General features: G+C 41.2%; 1 protein-coding gene across 4 annotated transcripts in view; it reads right to left on the bottom strand.

Annotated features, from left to right (window-relative positions):
- Nucleotides 1-2,405: 2,405 nt before the first annotated feature.
- LOC147368971 (uncharacterized) overlaps nucleotides 2,406-20,820 on the bottom strand; it is a 513,832-nt gene continuing 495,417 nt past the window's right edge. The window contains exons 5-6 of one of the 4 annotated variants that reach the window (XM_086410559.1): nucleotides 10,674-10,779; nucleotides 2,406-3,411 (exon numbers count right to left, since the gene is read on the bottom strand). In XM_086410559.1, coding sequence (XP_086266685.1) covers nucleotides 10,708-10,779 — 72 coding nt within the window. In that variant the 3' untranslated portion in view covers nucleotides 2,406-3,411; nucleotides 10,674-10,707. Of the gene's footprint in view, nucleotides 3,412-4,425; nucleotides 4,558-10,673; nucleotides 10,780-20,820 lie in introns of all 4 variants that reach the window. The other 3 variants (XR_015167014.1, XM_086410565.1, XM_086410560.1) reach the window with 3 other exon arrangements.

The following is a 20,820-nucleotide window of genomic DNA, read 5'->3' as shown; positions in this document are numbered from 1 at the left end:
CCTTGACAAATATCTTTGCCAGACACATTCTTGACATTGAAGCGCACACCGTCCCCAGGAAGAGCTTCACTCAAAGCTTCGTGGTGCATTTCAACAGATCTGACTTCAGTTGATTGGAGCAAAGGTGACTAGCATGCTAGGGTTGAGAACACCAGTCACTTCCACTGAGCCTACAGGGACAATGCCAATATTCCCAATTCTGTAGCTGTCCTAGAGGGGCAGAGGCAAGGGCTTGTCACTTGGATGAGTTGGGAAGTAAGTAAGTAAGTGAAGTCGCTCAGTCGTGTCCGACTCTTTGCGACCCCATGGACTGTAGCCTACCAGGCTCCTCTGTCCATGAGATTTTCCAGGCAGTAGTACTGGAGTGGATTGCCATTTCCTTCTCCAGGAGAGGATCTTCCCAACCCAGGGATCGAACCCCGGTCTCCCGCATTGTAAACAGACGCTTTACCATCTGAGCCACCAGGGAAGTCTTAATCCCAAGCCTCAAGCAGTGTGGTTCCGTTGGCACTGCCATCTTCACAGGTGACTTCACAGGCATGTTAGCGTTTTGTTCCAGCATGTTGTCACTATCCCAAAGGAAACTGGCATAACTGCTACTGTGTTGGTGTTGAGCCAGGTTTTCTTAATGTGGTTCTGACTCTTCCTTTATAATGTCCTTGTATCACCTCAGGCCATAGGGTAGCTCAGTGGGATCCATTTTGTTAACATTAACAATTTGTTGCTTTATACCTAGTGTGGGAGCCAGAAAGGCAGACTCACAGGTCTGCCTGTTCTTGGAGATCCTGCTACAAATTCACCAACACCAGCAGCAGCAATCAGGACAGCACAGTCAGGCAGAGATTGCCCCAAATCATGTTTTTGATAAAGTCTCTGTGTCTTGGGGCATCAGTGATGGTCACAAAATACTTCTTGGGTTTTAATTTCCATAGGAAGGTATCAATGGTAAGACCAAGCTCACCTTCAGTTTTTAGGTGAAAAAACTGATTTCAGTCTTATCTAAGACCCAGATTTCCTTCAAGGAGCCCTTTCCCTTCTCATTAGAATCCTCAAATTTTCTGATAGTTTCTTTTTTTTGGTCAGCCCTACTCATTTATAGATCAGATAGTAGACTTCTCCAAATCTATGTATTCAATGATGATCATGTTGTTATGAGTCTATTCTTTTCCCATTCTGGCTTAGGGTTAGTGGTGGTTTTCATGACATCTGTGTTCTGGCACCAAACCCACTGTGAAAAAGCTTTCTTCTCTCTTTTTATTTCTTTAATCCCTATTTTTCTCCTTTTGACTTTGCCTTGCCTTTGCTTCACATTGGTCTTTAGCCCTTAACTAAACATTTAACAGTTTCATGACCCTTAAACCACATCAAGAAAAGTCCAAAAGGCTCCTCAAAGGAGCAAGAAGAAATATCACATCTATAAATACTACACACAACTGAATTTCAAGGTCTCCTTCAGTTATAACTTCAACCTCAAAAAGCAGCTGAAGAAGCCATCTAATAGTTTAAACATTTGTTAGAACCCTGGATGCAGTTTGGAGGTGTGATTCTGATCTGGAATTTCCCAGGTGACTCTTGTTCACACCCAAGCCCCGACTGAGACCCTTCCCCTGACAGCCAGCAAAGAACCAGAAATCACAATGACATGCCATAGTTCACATGAAGCTGTTTCCACTGTAGGAAAAAAAGTGTGCTTCATGGGAAACTGCATTGTCTGTACCCGGTACACCCTTCCTGTTACCTGATTCTAGCCTTCACCGTCCTTGAGCTATTTTACAACTTGTATGTTATAGGTAACTGACAGACATGCAAATGCTTCCCGGTCTGGTAGAGATTCAATTGATTTCTCTCCACTCTCCCTGGAAAATAACCAGTTTTGTTCTATTTGCATTCTCATTTCAATATTCCTGATCTTGAAATGTGTCTCTTCAGATTCTCTTGAAGCTGTTACAACATCGGTCTTTGATTAATGAGTAGAACCAAATCTTTAATATGTACTCATTTTTGTATCTGTATGAGGGTCATGATTTTACCTCTCTTTGAAATTTATCTTTTAACACCACTCTTCTCAGTTTTTTTGCATGATTCTTTTCCTACCTCTGACGGTTCTTTCAATGTAAAAATCAGGTGATGGCGATTCAGCAATTGATGGGCATAAATAATTTTATAGGCAAAATGAGCCATAATATTTTGCGGTGGGGTCTCCCAGAAAATCTGGGATGTGTGCTTGCTGAGCACTCTTTCTTATAGAACCACACAGCTGGAAAGGGTCTTAGTACCATCTAGTCTCCCTCATGATAGGAATTAGGCAAACCAAAGCCCAGAAATAGGTTGATTTTTTTTTTTCCTCCAACATTGCACAGATTTTGAGTAGTAACAAAATTGATTTTGAACCCAAGTCTGGCTAATTCCAGGTTCCAAAGACTTTATTACTATAGTAAATCTTCTCTTCCTAAAGTGGGGCTGACAATATGAATGTAAAGCTTACTGTAAGACTTAAATGAATGTCAGAATCTAGAAAACCTAACACCAATGTCTCTGTCACTCACAGCAGGGCCTCTGTGCTTTCCCTCAATGAATGAAATGAAGTGACGAAAGAAATGGCACCACTTCTGCATTTGATTGGTCGACCAGTCGCCTTAATTCATAGGCACACTCTGCATGTCATTTATCCTCCCACTGTGCTGAAGCACATAATAAATGCTTGATAAAATTGTGTTGAATAGAACTGATTGGAGTAGAACTAGCAGAGATGCAAAGGACACGCAGGCTTTAACTAGAGAGCTGGAAGGAGCCAGCCTGTTGTACCCTAATCCTTCTGTGAACCATGCATTCTAAAAATAACCCAACTAGGTTGGTAGAGAATAATTTATACTCTAGAACAATTATTGTAACTAAACACCCTGACCCACTTTTTGCTGGAAACACACTGTACATTCTGATTTACATAGGAGTATTATCAGAAACCCTTTGGAGTGAGGGACAGCCTATTTTAGGAAATGAATAGCTGCACTTACATTGGTTGCTTCTTTCTTCCCAGGTTGGTTTTCAGTTCAGGCAGATGATGAGGGGCGGTGTTAGCAAAAGGTGCCCTATAGCATAGATGCCTGAAAGCTCTTTAAACTGTGTGCTGACAATATTTTTATATACTCTGTCTTTCCTTCATCATCTCCCCCACCTCCCCCAACCGTTTCCTTTGCTGCTTGAGCTGTTTGGCGGTGTCTGAACTGCGGCTGCTGAAGCCTTTTCTGGCAGGTTGCCCAGGGAGCAGCTCTCCTGTCGATTCCGCCTCTCTCCAGGAGTTGCCTGCCTTCAGTATAATGGGCAACATTGAAAGCCGCAAGGCGCTTGGTCGACAAGGTCAGAGTGCCTTTCATTCCTGCAATAATCAACCAGTGTAGCTCTTCCTCAGACCTGGGGAGAGAGAAGATAGAGGTCAAAAGAGCAATTACATTTCACATTGACTCCAGAAAAGGCTCGGATCACAAGACTGAAAAGCAAAACGGATTCTTGCTTCATTCTGATCCATTCTCTTTCTGGTCATCTTTGTTATTAATGCTGGCCTAAAACCATAACAAGTTTTCGCTTCATGATGTGCAAAACGCATTTTCTGCCTCCAGATGAGATCTTTCTTCTTAGACATTTAGCACTGTCAGCATATTGCAAAAGAATGCAAATGAGCTGCAGGATCTATAACCAGAGACAGTAAGCAAAGGCCATTAATTATGTTTTTAAAAAATGTTAACCCTAGCAGACTGTATAACAAGCAATTGTGCTAATTTCAATCTGTAATCAGTCTCTACATTAGCATAACTTTATTTATTTAGCATTAAGGCAACAATTTAGAGAATATAATTTAGTTGGAAATGTCAGTAATTTTGCAGTGGCAGATTGCTGTTACGAAGCCACCTCTATTTGACCTTACAGCTGCCAGGACTAATTACTTTAATTGCATTAATTGCACTGACCATTCTGGTATTTAGTGTAGTTGCTGCTACTCGTTAGCCATTGAGCAAATCAGCCTGGCTGAATTCTCAGGAAAAGGGGCCAATGTTTTCCTCTAAATTTTTTCTTTCTTTTCTACATTTTGAGAACCTAGATAATTCACAGATTACTAGTGGTCTCACTGAGATCAAGGATTTTAAGGAAAGGCCTTGAAAGGAAAAAAAAAATCTGTACTTTTTAACTTTATTGCTCTTTGCTGAGTCGATTAAAATACAGTCACTTTACTAACAGGAAGCGTTTAAAAGATGGTTGTGGTGGTTAAAAATTCCCTCATTTTACATTTTAGAATGAACGCTTATTAAAAATGCTGTAGTCTTTGTTTCCATCTTATTAAACTGAAAACAGAGTTTTCCATGAAATTTGACTCAACACAGATTGAAACTCACAGCTATGTCCTAATTGAGGATCTATCGTCTTACGAACCTAAAGAGAGATATTTTCTCCCGACAAGGAAAGTGCCACAGGACATTTGATCACTTGCTACCAGGAACACATCTATTACTTGAAATGAAGAACTCTTGGGATACCCAGTTTCTACACATGAAATTGTGGAATCTGAAAGTCAGAAAGACCAGATGTCATACAATGTATCTGCCTACTCACGGCAGGTATCAGCTCTTCCTGGTTTCTTCCGGATGATCATCTAATCTCTGGCTAAACACTTTAGGTTATTTTTTTCCCCCAAATAATGCAGTTGACTTTGCTCAACAACTTGGATTGCTATACCATTCTATTATATAATGATATATACCTACATGTCATTATCTAATATAAATAAGAACTATATAATATAAAATAAAGTGACAGACTTTATTTTCTTGGGCTCCAAAATCACTGGAGATGGCAACTGTGGCCATGAAATTAAAAGAGGCTTGCTCCCTGGAAGAAAATTACAAATCTAGACAGTATATTAAAAAGCAGAGACATTACTTTGCCAACAAAGGTCCATACAGTCAAAGCTATAGTTTTTCCAGTAGTCATCTATGGATGTGAGAGTTGGACCATGAAGAAGGCTGAACACTGAAGAGTTGATGCTTTTGAACTGTGGTTCTAGAGAAGACTCTTGAGAGTCCCTTGGACTGCAAAGAGATCAAACCCGTCAGTCCTAAAGGAAATCAGTCCTGAATATTCATTGGAAGCACTGATGCTGAAGCTCCAATACTTTGGCCACCTGATGAGAAGAGCTAACTCATTAGAAAAGACCCTGATACTGGGAAAGATCGAAGGCATGAGAAGGTGGTGACAGAGAATGAGATGGTTGGATGGCATCACTGACTCAATGGATGTGAGTTTGAACAAGCCCCAGGAGATGGTGAAGGACAGGGAAGCCTGGCATGCTGCAGTCCATGGGGTTGCAAAGAGTTGGACATGACTGAGCAACTCACAACAACAATACCTGTTTAGTGATACTAGTAGCCGATATGTATTGAGTGACTGCTATGTTCTGGGCACTGTTTTAGACCCTTGACATGGGTTTATTCATTTAATCCTCTCAACAGTCCTATGCAATATATGTTATTGTTGCTGTTATTCATGGCAGATCCAGGACTCAAATCCAGATATTTATGTCTGGAGCCTCTAAGTTTGACCTTGATGCTAGATTAATTCAGAAATGGAGTAAATTCTTCCTCTGAGGCCACACAGAATTGATAAAACAGCTTTCCTCCTAAGTTGGTGACTCCTGGCTTGCTGCCTCTGGTTCCTCATATGACAGAGCTTCAGTTTGGCAATATTCCTCTTCAAAGTGAGATAGCCCAATCTAAATGAAGTCTTAACACTCCCAGTGCATGCAATACTTCTTCAGGCTAAGATATACTGTCTGTAAGCTTTCAGCCCATATGTCATGTCCTTGGGGAAGCTTTCCTTGATCCCTTGTCTGCCTTAGGAAGCCTTATTATGAGGCTCTGGTGGGACCATGAAGCTTTCTTTCTTAGAATTAACACTCTTCAATTTAATAATTAATAGCCCCAAACTGACACAATATTGTAAATCAACTATACTTGTAAATCAACTATAAAATACATTAAAATATTAAAAAAATAATCCATAACTTTGCCTTTAATAATGCAAGGAGGAGTGGTACTGTCCATTTTCAATAGTTTTACTATTAACTGTTCAGTTCAGTTTGGTCACTCAGTCGTGTCCGACTCGTTGTGACCCCATGAATCACAGCACGCCAGGCCTCCCTGTCCATCACCAACTCCCGGAGTTCACTCAAACTCACGTCCATCGAGTCAGTGATGCCATCCAGCCATCTCATCCTCTGTTGTCCCCTTTTCCTCCAGCCCCCAATCCCTCCCAGCATCAGAGTCTTTTCCAATGAGTCAACTCTTCACATGAGGTGGCCAAAGTACTGGAGTTTCAGCTTTAGCATCATTCCTTCCAAAGAAATCCCAGGGCTGATCTCCTTCAAAATGGACTGGTTGGATCTCCTTGCAGTCCAAGGGACTCTCAAGAGTCTTCTCCAACACCACAGTTCAAAAGCATCAATTCTTCGGGGCTCAGCTTTCTTCACAGTCCAACTCTCACGTCCATACAAGACCACTGGAAAAACCATAGCCTTGACGAGACGGACCTTTGTTAGCAAAGTAATGTCTCTGCTTTTCAATATGCTATCTAGGTTGGTCATAACTTTCCTTCCAAGGAGTAAGCATCTTTTAATTCCATGGCTGCAATCCACATCTGCAGTGATTTTAGAGCCCCCAAAAATAAAGTCAGCCACTGTTTCCACTGTTTACCCATCTATTTCCCATGAAGTGATGGGACCGGATGCCATGATCTTAGTTTTCTGAATGTTGAACTTTAAGCCAACTTTTTCACTCTCCTCTTTCACTTTCATCAAGAGGCTTTTTAGTTCCTCTTCACTTTCTGCCATAAGGGTGATATCATCTGCATATCTGAGGTTATTGATATTTCTCCTGGCAATCTTAATTCCAGCTTGTGCTTCTTCCAGCCCAGCATTTCTCATGATGTACTCTGCATATAAGTTAAGTAAGCAGGGTGACAATATACAGCCTTGGCGTACTCCTTTTCCTATTTGGAACCAGTCTGTTGTTCCATGTCCAGTTCTAACTGTTGCTTCCTGACCTGCATATAGGTTTCTCAAGAGGCAGGTCAGGTGGTCTGGTATTCCCATCTCTTTCAGAATTTTCCACAGTTTATTGTGATCCACACAGTCAAAGGCTTTGGCATAGTCAATAAAGCAATTAACTGTTCAATCCCACACAAAAGCACAAAGAAATTCACAAAAACCCCTGATTCAGTTAGGTTTGAGCTGTATATGCCAATTACATGGTTTCCATGGAGCGAAATACATGAATGACTCCAGTACTTTTTTTTTTCTTTCAATTCCTCTCCAGCTACGCAACAGATGCAGAGCCCTCATTCTGGGTTTTCTGATAGGTAATAATCAAAGGTCCGTCTAGTCAAGGCTATGGTTTTTCCAGTGGTCATGTATGGATGTGAGAGTTGGACTGTGAAGAAAGCTGAGCACCAAAGAATTGATGCTTTTGAACTGTGGTGTTGGAGAAGACTCTTGAGAGTCCCTTGGACTGCAAGGAGATCCAACCAGTCCATTCTAAAGGAGATCAGCCCTGGCATTTCTTTGGAAGGAAGGATGCTAAAGCTGAAACTCCAGTACTTTGGCCACCTCATGCGAAGAGTTGACTCATTGGAAAAGACTCTGATGCTGGGAGGGATTGGGGGCTGGAGGAGAAGGGGACGACAGAGGATGAGATGGCTGGATGGCATCACTGACTCGATGGACGTGAGTTTGAGTGAACTCCGGGAGTTGGTGATGGACAGGGAGGCCTGGCGTGCTGTGATTCATGGGGTCACAAAGAGTTGGACACGACTGAGCAACTGAACTGAACTGAATAAACCCTTTGGACTTTATCCTTTCTTCCACGTCTACTTCATATCCAGCTATTTCAGTGTATGATTCTGGAAAATCTTCCTTCTCCCTGTATTAAACATACCCCAACTTTCTGCGTCTAGAACTAGGTTCTTGTGATTGCTCTCCACCCACATTCTCCACTCTCCTCGTTCTGTTTTCTGTTTTCACAGAAGATCTGTGAAATCCCAAGCAGCTAATCCACATCTTTTCTAGAGCATCCGCAGTGGGTTATTCCATCACTAGACCTCCTTTCTCTGACCCTCTGCACGGCCTCCCTTCAGTTCATCATCTCTGGGAGGGACTGTTGCAGCAGTGGCCCACTTCTGGCTGACCTCATCTCTGGGATCCTTCACATGGATGCATTTCCTGTGGAAAATCATTCAGGGGCTCCCTGCTTGGCATTTAACACGTTTTGTTTTCAGTCCTCAGGCACATCTGCCAGGCATCTTTACATTTTCAGTCTGAAGGTCATTCTTCTGGTAGAGAAGACAGAGCAAAATAGGAGCTGAGTAATTCTATTTTCTTTTTGTCTTGTTAACATTACATCATAATCTCTTAGAAATGTGACTAACAGTTCCATGTTCTTATTTGCTCCTTACACATTGCGGAAAGTGATTTTTTGTTATCTTTTTTTCCCCTAGTGAAATTGACCTTATTTTTTACTTTATTCTTTATGACACTTTTCCTCTAGGTTTGTGATACTGCAATGCTTTTGTTCCTGGCTACAAGTTCTTTGATCTTTCAAACATGCTTTTAAAAATCTGAGCTCTGTGCCACCATAATTGATTTCTATAGTTTTTCTTCCATATTCGACTCATTTTTTTATTATAGTTAGATTATAGTTATAACTTTATTTTCTCCTCCTTCTGGACCTATCTACACCCTTTTAGAAAACCCTCTGGCCATGAGACCAAGCAAATATGCTCTTTGAACTTTTTGAAATTTGCTTTTCCATAGTCTTGGATGCCTGTCAGACATGATGAACATTCCTGGCTTTTGCTCATTTGAATTCTGAGAAGCTCTCATTTTCTCCAAAGGTTTGCAACACTTCATTCTAAATCTGCCATATCTTGAAGATCAGAACCAAGTTTAGAGGAACTGTGCATCCTTCCGATCCAAGCTGACAATCTACATCTCTTTGACCCCCTGAGTCAAAGACCTCTGTTCCCAGAAGCAGAGAAACTCCCCAAATCCCACCCTGCCTGATGATGGGGAGTGATCCTAGCAAGCTTTGGCTCCTGTGCACAGGCTCTGGGAAAGAATGACAGAGGAGCAGGAGTGGTAGTCACCAGGTCACAGGAGGGGAAGTCACCAGGTCAGTCCCTCATCTGAAGCCACTGAACTCTATCACCCTTTATCAGAGGTGTGCCTCTGCAGGTACGCAGTGTAGATGGTAAAGCAGAAGTGGTGAGGGATCTCACGTGGGGGAAATGGAAAATGGAGTAGAGTGGGGGAGGTGGGGAGTAGCAGCCACTGAAACTCCACTGTGCACCCCTGTGCTAGGCACTTACAGGCACCTGTCATTTATTCCTCCCAGTACATTTATACACGTGGAAAATGAAATGCATTAAAAAAAGTTGACTGTCTTCTCTAAGTCATAGGGCAGGGAATGCAGAAGCCAAGAATTAAACCTAGATCTGAGGATGAGAGGATAATACAACAAAACTAAAAACAGAAAATTAACAATTTATTGCCTATATGTATTAAAAAGTAATATCTTTATAAAGGAGATATATGTACAAATCAATGTCTACTACAGTACACTTCAAGAAAAATATCTGCTTTGTTTCACATCAGTAATAATTTTGATGGATATAACTTGAATTTTTATTATATCTACTTTCTTGAAAAAGGTAACCTTTATTTCAATATTTTTCCTAGGCAGAGGTTTCTTTTTTGCTTGTTGTTTGTTTTAGTTTTAAAGTCTACTGGTGAAATTTCTTGTCAAAATAAAAGGAAAATAAAATCACACCACAGTGGTAGTCTCATAATTTGTAGTCCTTAAAGGAACATCAGCTACATATATAAATGTTCTTTGAAAAGCCTCTTTTAGATGTTAACGGAAGTATTGATTTTCACCTCTGTCTCTTTTATAACATCTATTTACCATGCTACCTCATCTCCATTCTGTGCTCTGCTCTCTCAAGTGTCAGTGTCAGAGACAAGGGCTAAAACCAAGGTGACTAAGCAGGTGTCAAGCCAGTTGCAGAAACAGAGAGAAGACTTAACGAATGGCACAGGTCTTCTAAGTCAATGGACCCTGTCTCCCCTAATTTCATTATCAATTCACCACAAGAACCTGATGGAGTCAGTATGTTAAGTCAAATGCAAAAGCTCAAGAATGAAAGGGGGAAAAAATCCAATCTCAGAGTCAGGTAGAAACATCATATTTCAGAGAAAAATCTTTAGTATTGATTTATAGCTACAGCCTCTACTCTAATGGTTTCCTCTTTAAATTAAGACTATGAATGATTTCCCATCCTGAAATTAATAATCCAAAAGCTGCACAAATTCAAAAAAGGCACTGATTGTCATACTTCAACCAGGAAGTACCAATAAGCAGATGCCCAGCCTGTTCCCATCAGCGACTGTGGTTGCTGACACGCTATGGCATCTTGAGAGTCATATGCATACTTGGGTTGCCAAGAGGCCATAAATTTGAGATGGAACATCCTCTTTGTTGAGGCTTCCGTACATGCAATCCAACTGCTCTCTGATAAACACATTTGTCTGGGAAAGAAGTTCCTGCCTAAGTAGTTTAGAGACTTGTACTCACGGAAGAGGTGACACAGACCCCACGTGGAGGCAAGTCAAGCAGTCTCAGGCACACAAGGCATCGAAAGTTCCAGAGGAAACCCTGTCTCCCAGGTTAGCCGCAGTGACTTGAAACAGAATTGAAACCAGAAAAAAAGGAAACAGTTGTTTGTGGGGAACAGGAAATGTATATTAAGAGGAAAAAATGACATAGAGTCATTTTTGGTACTGAGTATTTTAATTTACCCTGTACTATTGCATGCACTTTTGTAAACGATGTTAAATTATTTTTAAAAGAATGTGGGAGTATGAATAAATAAGTGAAGTCTCTTTAGAACATTTTAAGATTCAGAAACCTTCTCATTTGTTCCCTAAAAAAAAAAAAGAGCAGCTTATATTCCTAGTAAATTACCTGAGTTTTTAGTAAATGGATTGTATCAAACTATCAGAATTTTTTGCAGCTACTTTGGAATTTGTTTTTGGGTGTAGGTCTACCAGTTTCATTGTGCATACATTAAAGAAATTTAAATTTTAAAATGCATGCTCCTGCAGCCTTCTGTATATTATCTGTTATGGCATCTTTCTGTTTGAATTGCAATGAGTCACTCATGTTGTCTTGCCCATCAGACTATTCCTGGTGGGATCACAAAGCCCCCAGCACCTGCAACATCGTCCCTCCAATAGAGAAGACATACAGTAGATACTATCTGGGGTTTAATATTAAATAACACAATGTAATCAATTTGCAGAATAGTTACAAGAATTAAATGAGATAACATAAAAATCTAATATGTTTTTAAATCACCATAGGAACTCAACAGTTAATTCTCTACCCCCTTCTTGGGACTAAAGAAAAAATATTCTTTAATTTTTAAACCAGTGTAGAATACTAAATACTAATTTTCACTTAATAAGACATATGTGCTCTTTAGAACTTGTTTAGCTCATAAAAATAACCATATTTTGCATATTTAGAAATTTAAGGCCCATGTGGATGGATGGGAACAGAAAACGTTGGGAAACAAAGTTTGGCTTCCTTCCTAACGGTGCTTCATGAGGAAAATGGCCTTAGCAAACTGATGGTCTCCGTTTTCGTACAATCTCTTATCAGTTCCTGGAACTAATTTGGATCTTTTGTCCATCTTGGATGAACCCTTAGGCCCCAAGTGCAGATTAAGTCTAGGTCACTGTAAAGGAATTGCAGGAAATTTGGAGCCAGTAGTTCAGATCAATATTTCCTCAGACTGAGTCACCCATTGTTCTGCACAAATCCTGTGGGTGAGACATCTTCTGGACTCTCCTACCCCAGAATTACCTGGCATTTGCATCTTGCAAACAGACAAGCTCTTTGCTCGAAAGTTGGGCTGCTGAGGAATAGCTTCATGGGTGTTAAACGGAGAGGAAAGCTTTGTGGAAGAAAGCACAGTATAGATAGAGGGAGGGATGGGCCCTGTCCACTGAAAAGGTTTTTAGCCAGTTGTTAAGGACAAGCTATGACTTTGGCCTTCTAGGAAGAACACTTTCCCATATATAGTATAAATCAAGATTTGCCAGACAATTTATGCTGGTTAAAAAATATCCTGTATGAAGCAAAGGTGAAAGAGAGTAATTCCTATGTCCACAAGTGGTCTGGTTTATTCTTGTGAAAATGACCATTAGGCTGCACTGAACTGCCTCTGCGGTTGATTTCCATCAGACCATTTACTGTCATTCACTCGCTAAGTTGTGTTTAACTCTTTGTGACCCCATGGACTGCAGCACTTCAGGCTCCTTTGTCTTCCACTATTTCCTAGAGTTTGCTTAAATTCAGGTCCATTGTGTCAGCGAGGCTATCTAACCATGTCTTCCTCTGTGGCCCCCTTCTCCTTTTGCCTTCAGTCTTTCCCAGCATCAGGGTCTTTTTCTGATGAGGAAAAGAGTCAGCTCTTCACATCAGCTGGCCAAAGTATTGGAGCTTCAGCTTCATTATCAGTCCTTCCAGTGAATATTTAGGGTTGGTTTCCTTTAGGATTGACCAGTTTGATACCCTTGCAGTCTAAGGGACTCTCAAGAGTGTTCCCCAACACCACAATTTGAAAGCATCAATTCTTTGGTGCTCAGTCTTCTTTATGATCCAATTCTCACATCTGGGCTTCCCTGGTGGCTCAGACGGTAAAGCATCTTCCTGCAATGCGGGAGACCAGGTTCAATCCCTGGGTTGGGAAGATCCCTTGGAGAAGGAAATGGCAACCCACTCCAGTACTCTTGCCTGGAAAACTGCATGGACTGAGGAGTCTAGTAGGCTACAGTCCATGGGGTCACAAAGAGTCGGACATGACTGAGTGACTTCACTTCACTTTTCTCACATCTGTACATAACTACAGGAAAAACCATAGCTTTGGTTATACGGACTTTTGTTGGCAAAGTGATGTCTCTGCTTTTTTAATACACCATCTAGGTTTATCATAGCTTCCCTTCCAAGGAGCAAGCGACTTTTAATTGTATGGCTGCAGTCACTGTCCGCAGTGATTCTGGAGCCCAAGAAAATAAAATCTGTTACTGCTTCCACTTTTTCCCTTTCAATTTGCCATGAAGTGATGGGACCAGATGCCATAATCTTATTTTTTTCAATGATGAATTTTAAGCAAGCTTTTCCCACTCTCCTTTTTTACCCTCGTCAAGAGGCTTTTTAGTTCCTCTTCACTTTCTGCCATCAGACCATAACTAACTACAAAAGAGTGAATAAAGGATATCCCTCTCTGGAAAAAAAAAAATCTATCATTTCAATGATTTCTAAACACATCTTTCTCCATCAACATTTTAATCTCTTTAAATTGCTAGTGAGAAGGTCTTTAGCACATCCAGTTAGTGATTCTTACTTCTTGGGTTGTAATTCAAAGAGTAGTAGTGCCTCTGATCACTCAGAAGAGACTTTGGCAAGAACACCTACAATATGATTTAAAAATAAACAGCATCTTTTTACTGTGGTCTCTGTCTGATATTGAGACACATCTGTCAGTGGACTGACTGATGAGAACAGCATGAAGCTGACTTCTAAAGGGAACTGAGCAATTTTCTGTTGAATTCTCCTTTTCTGTGTCAACAAAACTCTCTGGTCATCTACAGTTCTTCATTTCAAGAAATGGGACACATTTGAGACTTTGTGGTTTTTGGAGAAACCAGAAAAGAAATGAGTCCGAGAATGTGAGTCAGGCACCAGCACCGATCCCCTCGTGGGCCTTAGGGTTTTCATTAATGAGACAATGACTCCAAAGGACAATGCTCCACTGTGACTCTGAATAAAAGGTTCTAAACAGTTTTGGCTTCTGCAGTAGCCAATCTAAAGCCTGATACTGGACCATATTGAAATGAAAACTTCTCAGCCCCGCTCTGCACCTCAGAAACATCAGGGGCCATATAAAAGAAAAAGAGAAAGAAGGGAAAGGAAGAGAATAGTATACATGTGACGAAAAAATGCAAACCAGACAAAAAAGTGCACAGTGAAATAATGTTCTCTCCCAACTCAGTCTTCAGTGTTCCAAGCTCCAATTCTCTTTCATCTGGGATTCAAAAATATACAGATATCCAGTCCTGAATCAGTATCTCAGGCAGGTATATGTTTAACACACTGCCCAGATGATCTTGTTGCTCAGTCAGGGTAAGAAACACTGACCTTGACAGAGTGGTAACACTTTGAGGATCTCCTGCTGCAGTGGTACATGATATGATGCATGGGCTTAGAAATCAATTGAGAGCAGAGGACACCAGAATCTTGCATGTACTTGTTAGGGAGAGGAGGTTTTGCACTATTTGTTTAGGAGGCAGTATAGTATAGTTCAAACAAAACAACACAACCATAAAGTAAACCTTCTGCCTGGGACTTAAGGAAAAAATCCAGGACTTCCCTGGTGGTACAGTGGATAAGAATCCACCTGCCAGTGCAGGGGACATGGGTTCAATCCCTGGTCCAGGAAGATTCCACGTACCGTGGGGCAACTAAGCCCGTGTGCCACAACTACTGAGCCCACATGTTCCGACTATTGAAGTCCATGCACCTAGAGCCGTGCTTTGTGACAACAGAAGGCACTGCAATGAAGAACAGCCCCTACTTGCTGCAACTAGGGAAAGCCCTCTCAAAGCAGTGAAGACCCAGCACAACCAAAAATAAATACATTTTTTTTTAAAGTCCAGATCTGACTTTGCCAGTAACTCCCTGTGTGACTGGCTCTTAGAAATTTGTACATTTCACCCTTCTAATTATTTATAGGTTGGTGGCCTAGCCTGGACTTTCTTCTTGATCAATTTTAGTTTTTGTTCACGTATCTAAGCCCTCAACAAAAGCCAACTCCCACGGAGCACAGGGCAAAGCCCGGCTGGTCCTTCCCTCTTCAGGAATGAGTATGTGACCCACATCCAGTTAATCTAAAGTGAAGACAGACTGATGAGAGGTTTCTGAACTGTAAGAAGCCTTTTAATAGGTAGGAGCAAGCCTGACTCCACGCTGGATCTGTTTGTTTTACTTTAACCTGCGCTCTGTGATCTGTGCTCAGTCATGCTGGCTCTGCACCTTTCCTAAAAGAATGTCTATAGCCTGAAATATACAGGACAGCCCGTTCTTAAGGCTCCGACCTTTAAGAATCCATTCATTCAGAGGCAAAAAGTTGCAGAGCAGAGAATAACGTTTGTTTTGTTGGAAGTTTACAGGAAGATTGTGACCTATGTGATTAACTGCAAGAACAAAGGATTCCAACATCAAGAAGTTTGCAAGAGAAGATGCCCCTCTCTCATCTTGTTTTTCAATATGCTTTGCTGAAACTCTTTGGGGGAGTTCAGGGTTTGGGGAGCACAAGCTACTGAGCCACTATCCCCTTGTATGGCCCTGCAATAAACCTTTCTCTGCTCCAAATTCCTGTTTGTTTGGCCTTACTGTGCATCAGGCACAAGGACTTGCATTGGATAATAGCCTCTTCCTCTTTCCCCTAACTGTGAACATATTTCTGATGGCTACTATGACCATTCTGTGGAGTGAGCCCTGGTGATGAAATGATACTTAGTCAGCAGAGTAGAAAGGCTAGAAAACATAGATCCAGGTCAATACATTGAACCACAGAATCCAACAATGCTAAAGCCAGACTATCCTCTATCCAGACTTCCTGATATATGAGCCAATAGTTTAAGCAATTTTGACCTGTTTTCTGTTACCTGAAAATTTCCTAAGTAATACATCTTCTTTCAGTATAAATCTGTCACTCAAGGCCTTGATTGCTGCTGCTGCTAAGTTGCTTCAGTCGTGTCCGACTCGGTGCGACCCCATAGATGACAGCCCACCAGGCTGCCCCGTCCCTGGGATTTTCCAGGCAAGAGTACTGGAGTGGGGTGCCATTGCCTTCTCCAGAGGCCTTCATTACCTGCCTTCATTACTTGCTCTCAGATAACTTTCATTAACTTCTTGGCCACTTACCTTGTGTTTATATCTTTTTCAACTTTATGAACCTTAGATAACTTAGTGATTATTAACTTTCCATTTTTACCATTTCTTCTCTGTCTCCTCTTGACCTGTCACAAATCAGCATTTAGAAGCACTGAAGTATATATGTATATATATATAAATATATATATATTTATATATATATATATAATATGTAGCCCAGTTCTCGTTCACTGTGGAAGAGTACTTTACCCAGTGACAAGTGGAGAGGGTACTTATGCTCAGATGTTCACCAGTTTTAGGAATCTAGGAGTGTCTGTAGGAGATATTACCAACATTCCTTTCTAACTTTGATTAAGAAAAGGACCATTTGAATCTTAATTCTAAATGAACAAGAAGTAGATTATTCTCTTCATGTGGAATGTAAAGCTTTTTCTTACTTGGGAAGGTGATTTTATAGGAATTCAGGGGAGAAGGGGAAGGAAGAAAGAAAGGGAGGGAGGAAAGAATAAACTTTTTTCTAATCTTAAATACCAGGATGCTTTCATATACAATTTGAGTTAAATCTTACAACAAGCCTGCAAGGAAGGTTTATTTCCACTTAGATATGGGGCAACTGAAGTTTAGAGCAGTAATTTTCTCAAGGCTATTCGACTGCATGTCAGAACCAGATTTACACCAAAGACTCTACAACCCCAAAAACATACATTTTCTATACCTTAAATATTTTTAGCCCCTTATCTACCCCCCAGAAACGTTTCTGGACTTTTGGAATCTCCTCAGACCATTTCTCTGCTGAGCAGGTGGTGGGCATCACCTGGGCAGCCTTCTGGCATTGGGTTCTCTGGGCTTCCTTCCCTGGATACTTCCTGTGCTCATCCTCAGGCCCCTTGTGTCTGGCTGCCCTTCTCCCAGGTGACTGTGGTAAATTCAAGGTCACTGAATAAATGGCTGATAATGAGGCTGTGCTCTGGTCACATATTTCCCTGGCTTGACTCCTCTGTGACACTTTGGTGGTCTCGTGGTCATCGTATGTGAAATAAGAGCCCCAGCTGTAGCCACCAACTGATCTTGTGGATCTCTGCTATGTACTGAGCCATTTACAGATACCTACTATGCTGTTTCTATTCTGCATGTGTTCTCTGACGCACTGTCCCAGCTCTTCGTGAAGCCTGCCATAGCACCCGGGTACCTATGTTTATAGTTCAGTTCAGTTCAGTTCAGTCGCTCAGTCATATCCGACTCTTTGCGACCCCATGAACCACAGCATGCCAGACCTCCCTGTCCATCACAAACTCCGGGAGTTTACCCAAACTCATGTCCATTGAGTCGGTGATGCCATCCAACCATCTCATCCTCTGTCTTGCCCTTCCCCTCCTGCCTTCAATCTTTCCCAACATCAGGGTCTTTTCAAATGAGTCAGCTCTTCACATCAGGTGGCCAGAGTATTGGAGCTTCAGCTTCAACATCAGGCTTAGAGTATGAGAACACCTTGAGCAGACTGGGACTGCCCCTTTTCCAGCATTATCCCCAATCATTATGTCAGAGCAGCATGATACAATGGAGAGAAAATGGATGGGAAGAAACACTGCAAGAAGGAAAGAAAAAAAAAAAGAGACAGGGAGAGAGGAAGAGCTGGACCCGCTGCACTGATGGAAATGCTGATAAGATTTGTACAAATTCTACCGCGTAGAGATTGCTGTGACTTAGCAATGTTGATATCAACACTTCTAAAAACTATATTTAGAGGAGAATAGCTTAAGAAGATCAGAAATCAACCCAAAGACACTGCCAGAGTTCTTCTCTGGTGTGCTGATGGTCATTCTTCTTACTGAAGCAACTAACTGAAGAGAATCCTAATGGCCTGTTCTCTCCTCCCAACCCACCACCTCCTGTAATTTGAGGGGAAAGGAGGAAGGAAAAACAGATTCCCACATTTCATGATTGTTTCTTGTCTGTCAGGAATTTTCATATTTAAACTTCAATTGTTCATCACAAAACCTCTTCAGTGAGGGTAGATGGAAATTATTATCTCTCTTTTTTTTTTTATAGGTAACTGAGGTTTAGACAATTTCAATCATATTCTCCATCATCACTAGCGAGTGACTAAGTGGAGATTTGAACTTGCTCTTGTAGCAGTTTCTTTACAATTTAATCCACACAGCATTTGTACGAAGTATGTACCATTCTGGAACAGTTTCAGAGGCCAGACTGTCAAACCAAGGTGTCAGCAGGGTCATGTTCCTTTCAAAGGCTTCGGGGGAGAATCCTTCCTTGCCTCTTCTAGCTCCTGGTGGTTCCTGGTGTTTCTCAGCTGGTGGTAGCATAACTCTAATCTCTGCCTCTGTTTTCCTATGGCTGTCTTCCCCGTGTCTCTGTGTGTATTTTTCTATCCTTTTAAGGACTCTTTCATTGCATTTAGGGCCTACCCTAATCCACTAGAATCTCATTTTGATCTTCCCTTAACTATTTCTGCAAGGACTTTATTTCCAAATACCACATTCTGAGGTTCTGGGTGGACATGCATTATTGAGGGACACTACTCAATCCATTATAGCAGGTCAGGAAATAGTGTGCATAAGACCACACAATGGGACTTCCCTGGTGGTTCAGGGGTTAAGACTTCATGCTTCCAGTGCAGAGGGCCCATGTTTGATCCCTGGTCAGGGAATTAGATCTCACATGCTGCAAACTAAAAAAAAAATCCTGCGTGCTGCAATTAAGACCTGGCACAGCCAAAGAAATTAATATTAAAAAAGAAAATCACACAGCTATATGGGCTTAAGATCTAGTTACCAACTATACTTATTTAATACCAAGTCTTGTTTATAAGAAGTTTAGAGGCAACCTTTAGGGGTTCACATAGTTAAGTGGTGGACTTTGTGAGGGGGTCAAGGGCTTGTAATAGCAGGTAGAAAGGAAGCAGGAGAAACAATTTATTACACTGAATGTGGCTCTGTTTGAGGTCCCCTGCCTAATAGGTGTGGTGGTGTAGAAATTACAAAAGCCACACGAACATTTTTGGTGACCAGCTAGAACAGAAGAATCCTATCTTAAGGGCTCTGCTGGACAAGACTTGATAAAGTGAGAGCATGTCACATGGACTGACACGTGGTGTGAAGAATGACAAGCCATAACAACAAAGATGACAGTGACAAGTTCTCTGATGACAGAGAACTTAACGTTCAGACAAAAAGAAAAGCACCTAAGAATTTACAGGCTTTTCAAGTGAGAGTAGGAGATTTTTCAATGAATTAATTAAAACTACATTCTTGGATGTTCTTAAGTGCTTGAAAAGTATAACAATAAAGATTAGGAATTACTCTTTTGGGTGTGCTTCTTTAGTTGAGATACATCTGAAAAAGTGGTCTAAGTCTGGTCATGGGTTTATGAACATGATATAAAGATTAAATGGTGTGTGTTTTGTCACCAAGGTGTATCTGACTCTTTGAGATCCCATGGACTGTAGTCTGCCAGGCTCTTCTGTCTGTGGAATTATCCCAGGCAAGAATACTGGTGTGGTTTGCCATTTCCTTTTCCATGGGATCTTCCCAACTGAGGGATCCAACCTGTGTCTCCTAACATGGGCAGGTGGGTTCTTTACCCTTGAACCACCAGGAAGACCCAAAGATAAATTAGTAAAAAATTCTGAATATCGTGTTGGAGGTTTTATATCTTCTACTTATGATACAATTCTTGAGGCAGGGGAGAGGGGGAAGCATGATTCGAATCAGTTCAGTTCAGTTCAGTCGCTCAGTAGTGCCCGACTCTTTGTGACCCCATGGACTGCAGCACGCCAGGCTTCCCTGTCCATCAGCAACTCTGGGAGCTTGCTCAAACTCATGTCCATCGAGTCAGCAATGCCGACTTGATGGACATGATTTGAATATTAGGAGGTAAAAAGATCAAGGAAAAGTCAGAAATAGGGGAGAGTTTGGGCACCCAAGTAATCTAGTGAATGAAAAGTGCAGACAAGAAATCTAATAACTTGGAAATCAGATTTACAGTGGTGGGTGAATTAAATCTAAACTTCAAAAGCAGTCTTTAGACTCTCTTGGTAAATAGATTTTTCTTTGACTTCCTCATACATTTCCTTCTCTTGATAAGCTGCAACATTTTTATTATAGAATGGTTAAGTGCTCCATTTGGGGCATCCACTACTAGGCAGGTCATTGAAATCAAACAAAATGAACATTAATACACTTATTTCAAAAGAGGAGGATGAGGGCCTCATGGATATGTCTACTTGTGAAGCTAAGAGGGAAAATATGTTTTTCCTTAAGATTGTTTGTTGCTTCGACAAAGAAGAAACTAGATTATCAATTGAAAGTCTGAGTTCATCTAAGTGGCATGAAGTATGAGAATTCCTTTTGTCCTTTTTGTACCCTATCTCTGACTGTGCCCAGCCATTGCTGGAGATTTCTGAGTGTCTTGAAATGCTCTTAGTGTTTTGAAAATGGTGCTGAATTGTTTTCCTTCAACAGATTTAACAAGTGAAGAATGGAGGGTTTTTTTTTTTCTCTCTCATTTTTAGACATAATCTTGCCATCATGTTTAAAAGAAAGATAAACAAAATGTCAGGAACACTTACAAAAGAATACTAAAACAGAGAGGCAAAGGGCATCAGGAAACAGAATGCATGGATGTTGTCATACAGATTGCGGCCACTGCTCCAGAGGCTGATAGAGTGTTGCTGAGCTTTCTCTCATGCAATGACTGATATCGAACTCATTTCAAATAGCCCCGACAGGGCAGAAGCGGA

Source organism: Bos grunniens, chromosome 7 (assembly GCF_055505025.1).
Source record: "Bos grunniens cultivar Pamir isolate PY7600 chromosome 7, Bosgru_T2T1.0, whole genome shotgun sequence".
Taxonomy (NCBI): domain Eukaryota; kingdom Metazoa; phylum Chordata; class Mammalia; order Artiodactyla; family Bovidae; genus Bos; species Bos grunniens.
The sequence above is the reverse complement of the archived record's forward strand: the minus strand, read 5'-3'. Positions and strand labels throughout refer to the sequence as shown.